Source organism: Manis javanica, chromosome 15 (assembly GCF_040802235.1).
Source record: "Manis javanica isolate MJ-LG chromosome 15, MJ_LKY, whole genome shotgun sequence".
Lineage (NCBI taxonomy): Eukaryota > Metazoa > Chordata > Mammalia > Pholidota > Manidae > Manis > Manis javanica.
Window position 1 is genome coordinate 28430792 of NC_133170.1, and position 8365 is coordinate 28439156.

Here is an 8365-nt window from a genome sequence, read left to right on the forward strand (position 1 = left end):
AAGTTTAAGGACAGAGGGGAGGTGGTTAGGTTAGTCTGGGACTGATGAGGATAAGGCAGCAGGAAAGTAAGAGCAGTGAAAGCTGCCTTCTTAAGAATGTGGGTTCAGAGCGGAGATCCCCAGGCCTGGTGGCATTTCAGAACCACCTGTGGGCTCGTTAACCCCACAGGGGCAGGTGTCTGGCACCCAGATTGAGATCTACTGATCACAGCTTCTGCCTGCTGACTTTTTTTTTTTTTTTAGGAATGGTACTGTAATAATACTATAGGTAGGACCCACTTGAAGAAAATGTACTTCAATAATGGATAGGAATTTTTTCCCCTTATCCAACTGACAAAGATGTGAAGACAAAAAACTTAGGTTGAAAAAGATGTAAGTAAATGGGTACTTGGCCTACATGCTGGTGGCAATGTAAGTGATTATACCTGCTGACATTGTGATCTTTAAAAAGTTCTGCAGGTCATTCTGATGTTCGGCCAGGGTGGACAGCCACTAGTCTAAACCTAGGCAGGCTTATTTCCAGAGCATAGAGGTATTCCTGCTGCAGGACTGAGTATGTGGTGTACACAGCTTAGTTCCTGAGAGGGCAGGTAATTTTAAAACATTTTCTAAGTTATTTCTACTAAGTTCAGCAATGAATGTAGGTTTGGGTAAAGGTGGGCAGGGTTTTGAAGAACTTAGTGTAGTTTGTATCCTGTGACTTGCCCCAAAGGTTTACCTGCAGCCCAGGAGGCCCTGAAGCTCCGCATTAGCTTTGCTGGAATATCCAGAATGTGAGTCTCCCATTTTATGGGTGCCAGAGTAGTGGGCACTCAATAAACCATGCTGTGTGGATGCAAAGCTTTGAGCACCCCATCCCACTCTGCCTTCCACTGGTAGATATGCCATATATAGTCCGGTGATGGGGCACATTTGCAATGCCCACACTCTGGGCAGTTCATTTATAATATCTAAGAGAGACGAGTGAATTTTCAAACCAAAATTCATTCTAATGTGTACCTGACAAGTAGTGACGAGTGTGTATCCTGATTTGAGAGTGGATTCTAGTCATTACAGATAATGAAGCTTGACATTAGAAGGATGGATGTTCAACAAATGTTTACTTAAAAAAAAACAGTATGGATTCACTAATGCCTGAGTAACTGAGTGGATTTCTGCAGTGGTAGATGGCTGAATCCCTTAGAGAGTATAATCTGATTTCTACAGAATGGTTAAGAAAGGTTCTTATAATGGAGTCAAGGTCAGAGAAATGTATGCCTGCTGACAGTACAAAAAGAAAAATTAATACCCAGTTAAAAGTCTTATGCCAAGAGTACCTTGAATAGCATACATGCTTCCTTCTTGAGCCCTTCAACATTTTTATCAGGAATTTAGGTGAAAACGTAAAAGGCTTGCTTATCACGCTTGTGAAAGATTAGAAACTAGAAGGGGTAGCTAATTTTTTGTACAAATGAATCAGGAGACAGAAAGACCTTGAAAGATTGAAACAGTGAGTCAAAACAAATATTACCATTTTTAAAAAAAGATTTTTTTCCTTCTTAGACAATCAACAAATGTATACTGTAAAGAAAAAAATCCATAGATGTATAAAAAAGAAGATTGGCATAATTTGTTCTTAGTGAAAACATGCCTTTTCTGAAATAAATACTGTTTAATACACATCCTTCTAAGGTCATGCTTACTGGTCTGAGAAGCCTGTCACCAATAGATCAAAGCATATACATTTAAATTTTGATACATATTACCAAATAGACTCTTAGGGAAGACCATACATACTTCCATTTCTCCCATTGTTTAAATGCAAACATCATAACCCCAGATAGTCACTAAGCTGCATACTGTTTATGAATTCTGTAGTTTTTAAATGACTCAATCAAGATAAAACTTAATTGAAATAAATCTGTTGTTTTAGCTTTATAAATCAATTGTACAAATATCGCCAGCCCAGAGAGGTCTGGTTTGAGAAAGTCCTGGAAACTTTAATTGACTATTGACTACAAACTTGTGTAAGTTAGCAGTCTTAGGCCCCTGCTACAAAATGAACTCAGTGGTGTGCTGGGAGAGTCATTTCTGGCCAGTGATACCTGGGCAAGGTTTCCATTTTTTACCAAAATTTATAAACTAGAAGGTATCCAGTAGAATCTTCTCAACTAAAGGCTGTTGAAGACAGAAAGGCCTGGGGGCTATGCTGTGTGAGGAATAGTTGAGGAAATAGTGTATATTTAACCTACAGAAGTAAGCCTAGATAGGTGTGTGTAGTTATTTTTGGATATTTGCAGAGTTGTTTTATGTGAGGGTGATTTGAACTGTTCTGAGTTCAGAAGAGAACTCAGTGGAACCTGTCAGTTGAAGTAACAGGAGGGCAGATTTCGGTTCCATGTCGCAGTGGATGCCCTTTCTAAGTTAGCCCTCATCACAGAGAGATTATGCTGCCTTGCAGAGCAGTGAGCACTTGACACTGGAAGGAATAGAAGCAGGCATTAAATAGCTGCCTGTCAGAGATAAGGGGAGAGGAGTCTTTTTAATTTGTAAACATCTTTTTGCTATGGAACACTAAATACTTTTAAGAAATGAAAATGCAGCAGGTAGTTCCAGACATCTATTACCTGCCAATCAGATTTAACATTTTAGTATTTGCCACATTGTCTTCATCTTTGTATCTGGATTTTTAAAAAAAGATGAAAAGTATTATAGGTGCAGGTGAAGTATTGGCCCCTCCCCATCCTGTTCTTTCCTCCTGAGGTTGATGTGATGCCTTCCTGTCCCTGCTCTTACATTTTTACTGCCCATATATGTATACCTGTACAATGTGCATTATTATCTATAAACAATATAAACATATCTCTTTCTGCAACATTCTTTCTACATTCAACATTATTTTTCAAGTTAATCTATAACTTTCATATATAAATATATATAATTGTTAATTCACTTTTCTATGAAAGAATTTTAGGCTCTTTCCATTTTGTTTATTTTTTACTATTACAGTTCATTCTGCATTGAATATCTTTTGATATGTTAAGGGAGATCTGTCCATTGGGAAGGGGGTTGAACCAGATGAATTAATGTCCCTCAGATTCAAGATTCATTTCAGTTCAACATTTTCTACTCATTGGGGGAAAATAGATCAAGGCATAGCCTCTGCTGAAAGCATTCACTGTTTAAAGACTCTGTGAACTTTGTATTTTTTAATTGTTTGCAGTGTCATTTTTAGGTATTTGTAAAGTTTGGCTGGTTTAGACAATCAGTTACCTTTGCTTTGATGGGCATGCTCTGGGATATCAATAGTTTTGGGTATCATTTTCAATCTTTGGTCTCAATGTTCACTACGAATTTTTGGTAAGGTGATTATGTGTCCAAGAGCATTCAGGGTGGTTCCATTTCCAGAGCTGCTTTGCCCATTTATAGTTTATGATGAAAAAGTGTTTTCTGTTTCATTCTTTCCTTCGAAGTTCGCTCTTTGAAAACTTAATACATGCCACTGATGGTCTCTTTCTGCGTGTTTGTGTCTGTGTTTCTTGTGTTTTTAGGAAAAAGGCTCAGCTCAAGAAAAAACGAGGTGTGCCTCAGATTAATGAACAAATGCTATTTCACGGCACCAGCAGTGAATTTGTGGAAGCAATCTGCATTCACAACTTTGACTGGAGAATCAATGGCATACATGGTGCGCTCTTTGGAAAAGGTAATTACCCGAATTCAAGGTCCAGTTTGAGTCCTAGGAGAGTATCTTCTCTCTTTAAAGATAATTGTTTTGCATTCAGGGATTTGATAGTCATAAATGAGAAGTTACTGTACAAGGTCCCTGGCACACCTTCAGTTTCTGAGCCACTGAAAAGCCACTTCCTGCATATACAAGGTGTAGGAAAGACTTTTAAACCTCTGTGGGATTCAGTTGCTCACCCAGTCCCGGTCATTCAGATGGGGTAGGCATCACATCCATGTCAGTTGATTTTTGCATTTTATTTAATTTTCACGTATGGGTCCTTTCCATAGAAAAGTCTATACAGTAAATTGTTTTATGTCAGACTTATGGAGAGCTATAAAATGCATTAGTTATGTTGTGCACAGGTCTAGGTACTAGTTTGCTTTGTTCTGTTTTTAGAAAATGGTAGGTGACACTATTAATGAGCAATAAGGAATAATGGGGGAATTCTTCACCTTTTTTCTAATATTGTGATGGTCTAAGTCTTCCAATTTATGCCCACTACTCAAGCAAATTACGGAGAGAAATGAAGGGAAAAGGTAAGGGTTAGACTTTCTTTTCTGGTCCTTACTTTGTACCTTACCTCCAGCAAGAGGACTGGCTGCCACTTAGTATCAGGATGTGCTGCATTCTAAGAAAGTCAATGTATTTTTAAAATAAGTACTAGAAAGGCCGTTTACTTAACTGTCAGAGGATCAGGAAGGTGTTCCATAAATCCCACCAGTATTGGAGAATAGGAGACTTTGCAATTTGTCTCCAAAATTTTTTAGAGGAAGTACTCCATTGGTGGTGTCAGTCCCCAGGCCTCCTGTTTCCAAAGGGTTGGGTGCTTTAGTGAGTTTTCATCCTTAGTGAGCCAGGGAAATTGTTTTTTTAGAATGCTTAGGTGTGAACAGCATTGCACTCTTTTCAGAAATCTTTTCCTGGGTATGGGAGTGTATTATCTCCAGAAATATTACTGAATGGTTACCCTGTATCACGGAAATGTGGTCTCTGGGGTTTGAAGTAATCTTGATAGACCGGTAGTTTGCACTATCCCGTCCAGAGCTTCCATGGGTGCTGGACAAGCGAGCAGGTGAGGAAAGTGATAGGAGGAAAGAGAAAGGAGAGGAGGGCCAACCAATTTAAAAGTCAGGTCCTACCACACCTTTAATCACAGAAAGTTTTATCTGGATTTCTTTGTAGGATTTCTTTTGAAAACAGAAGTCCAGTAACTGTTGGGCAGGGTGGGAGATGGTGGTGATGGTGGGGACGGTTCTGTGGTGGCACACCTCTCCCCTCGGCAGTCCCTATCTCAGCTGTCTACAACAGACGCATTTCTGTATGAGCGCCAGATGGGAAGTCCACACTTACCTTTGTTATATGATTCCATGTGTCTGTTGCCCTACTGCCTGAGTGTTTTGTTTGTGTTCCATACATTCTGCAGAGTAATCTTGGCTTTCATTGTTGTTCCCTTTTGTCTAAGGAACCTATTTTGCTAGAGATGCCGCTTACTCCAGCCGCTTCTGCAAAGATGACATAAAGCATGGAAACACGTTCCAAATTCACGGTGTAAGCATGCAACAGCGGCATCTGTTTAGAACATACAAATCTATGTTTCTTGCTCGAGTGCTAATTGGAGATTACATAAACGGAGACTCCAAATACATGCGGCCTCCTTCCAAAGACGGGAGCTATGTGAACTTATATGACAGCTGTGTGGATGACACCTGGAATCCAAAGATCTTTGTGGTGTTTGATGCCAACCAGATCTATCCTGAGTACTTGATAGACTTTCACTGACTTCACTCCCAAATCTTGGTGGTCAAGGAAGTTTTGTTCTTTCTTGCAGGAAGATTTTCTCTCCTGTCATTCAGCCACTAAAATTTAATTATCTGATACTTTTGAACCAGATAGGAAAAAAAAACGGTCTCCACATAAAAAGACATACTGACTTTAAGGTTGGTTTTAAGTTATTTCGTTTTTGTCCGTTGCTCAGAGTCTTATTTGTTAAAGACTGATACTATGTTCATTTTATTAACATATAGGGGTGAAATAGAACACTCAAAATTGAATCAGTTGAGTCTCAATTAACATGGTCATTCGGATCCTTTAAAGTTTATGTGCATCTGATCAGGATACATGTTTCAGTTTAATAGACTAAGTCATATAAATGTTGAAAAAAAAATATAGGCATAAATGTGTTCCTTCAAAGGAAATGGTCCTTTGTAAATTGCATCCTGATATTGTTGTCCACCAATCAAAATGTTGCCTTGTTGGTCTCCTGAAGTGGGAATTTAAAAACTGGAAGCAGTCTGAGTACCATAAGAGAAATCAGAAGTCAGAAAATTGTTTACAGTGCTGCCAAACGGCAGAGGAGAAAATCAAGGCCAGAAACCCTGCCTCCAGTTGCCTTAGGATGGCAGGCAGCTGGCTCAGCTGCACCCGTGGCCTTCTGGTCTCCCACATCTGAACTGACCAGTGCTGCGGACCGTAAGTAGCCTGCAAGTCATCCACTGGGGTTCTTGAAGTCTTATACCAAGACTTGCTGCACACAGTGTTTATTGCATCTTCAAAATGAAACTTTTATTTATTATTTAAAACATTTATTTCCCCTTTGTGTTGGGGCTTCCTTCAAGGATTACCTTAAGGTATTTTAATCTACTCCTCCCACACACACAGCTTTTCAACAATGATTTATAAAATTCACATTTCTAAGTTGTATTTCCCCATTGTGAATCATTGCAGAAAGCATGGGATGCTTGGAGCAAATCTGGTTTAGTCTTCTGAATGGCAGTTGACAATAAATTAAGTCTCTTGAAAAGTTCGATACAGTTCATAATCACGTTTAATAGTAGTTGTCTGCCTCTTCCCTCTGTTTTGCTGTTCTGTTCTGAGGAGAATAAGTAATGCTGGCATACTGCCTGCCCCTAAATGTAGTCTAGCAGAGACTAGATAACGAGTGGGCAGAAATGTTATAGAGGAGTTGAGGTAACAGATCAGGGTTGGCCACATGATTGTTGAGTTTTTCCAACTTTGATTTTTTCCATGATTCTACTTGGGAAAAAAAAAGAAAGACTTCTATAAAGCTTGTCCAGAATACCTTTTTCTAACTCAGTCTAATACTGAATTCTCTCTCCAATTCTCATCCAGTTTTGGCTGAGAGGTGGTGAACATGCTTTCACTTCTCAAGAAAAATCCACTAAGCATTCATTCCACTGTTGTTCAGTTCAATCAGTTTGGACTGTGAAGGCATCTAGAAATAATGAAAGTAGGGAGTATAGAACAAGATTGAATATGCTAAGTCTTCAACTACATATATTCCCAGATTTTTATTATAGCCCAGAATACATGTAATTGTGCAAGCGAAAGTAAGTTACACAGGAAATTGCACGCACAGTACTTTAAAACCAAGTAACAACAAAGATGTCCTAGCTCAGATGTGCAGACTAACAGCCAGTTTAGATGGAGTGTTGTGAATAATTAGAACATGTTTCAGAAACATGGAAATAACTGGAGGAAAAGTCGCTAGGCTGCTTATGAGAGAGAGCACACCCCTGCTCTAAACTCATTTACAAAAAGCTTTAGGGACACTAGAAATTCAGACTCTGAAAATCTTTGTTTTACTTGTTATTTGCATACAAAAAAGGTTCAAATAGACCCCCCTGTAACATGGCTATCTTCTTTCAATGTTACCTGGTTGCCTCTCCCATCGCTTGAATGGAAAACCTGTTGTCGCATTTGGTGGGTGGTATTCTCATAGCTCAAGGCACCCAGGAGCCCAGAGCTGAGATTTGCAACTTGATCTGTTCAAACTGCGAGCCCCGCTGGCCGGCTCCTGTGTAATGAGTAGAGTGACTGTGGTAGAACTTTGTGAAAAGAACTGTCCTGTTGTCCTTGTGTGAGAATGTGCTGCCGCCTCTCCTTTTATAAGAAAGAGCTGATTTTGGTAAACTTAAATGTGATAGTGTAGAGTTAATTGTGTTAAAATTCTATCTCTTTGTTTTGATCAGAAGATTGAGTTGAGAATCACATAATCAGTATATACTAAGACTGGATACAACCCTTTTGCCCTCTTCTCTTATCACGCAGTATGGGTGGGGAGAGTGAAGAGAAGCCACCCCAGATTAATGAATAGAAGATTTTTAACATATATTGAATAAAGTCCAGCTGATAGTGACTTTTCTTTCTGACTTTGGTGATACCAGCCTCAGGGTAAAAAAAAAATGTGTTTATAAGAAACAGTTTCATAAACCTTGCAGTTATGAACAGGAGGGTTTTGTATTAGTGCAACTTGAATTGCTAGACTTATAGTGATGATAAAGACTTTGGAGCCATTTTTGATATATGAATATGTTGTATTTACATGTGGTGATTAAAGCTTTCTGTAGCAGGTCTTGGTTGTCTGTCTATGCCATAGATTTGTTTCTATGATTTCCATGTCCCACCCCCACCTTCTATTACTTAAACCTAAACAGCTCAAACTTAACGGGCCCTCAAGAAGTGTGTTGTTGCCTGTAACTAACGTAACCCACTCAGATGGGGGATGTCTCTTACTCTCCCTTTTGAATAGTCCTGAGCAACAGCGAATTGGGTAACCTGTGGGAAAACTCTTTGCTATTGAAAATTCAAAAGGGGTGAAGGCCTCCTGCCTCAGGCTCAGAGGAGTGGTGCTGGAGGGTG

General features: G+C 39.3%; 1 protein-coding gene across 1 annotated transcript in view; it reads left to right on the plus strand.

Annotated features, from left to right (window-relative positions):
- The window catches only part of PARP11 (poly(ADP-ribose) polymerase family member 11), a 42518-nt gene extending 34440 nt beyond the window's left edge, over positions 1–8078 (plus strand). Inside the window, 2 exon segments of the mRNA XM_017670488.3 lie at positions 3531–3682; positions 5169–8078. Coding sequence (XP_017525977.3) covers positions 3531–3682; positions 5169–5485 — 469 coding nt within the window. The 3' untranslated portion in view covers positions 5486–8078.
- Positions 8079–8365: the final 287 nt, after the last annotated feature.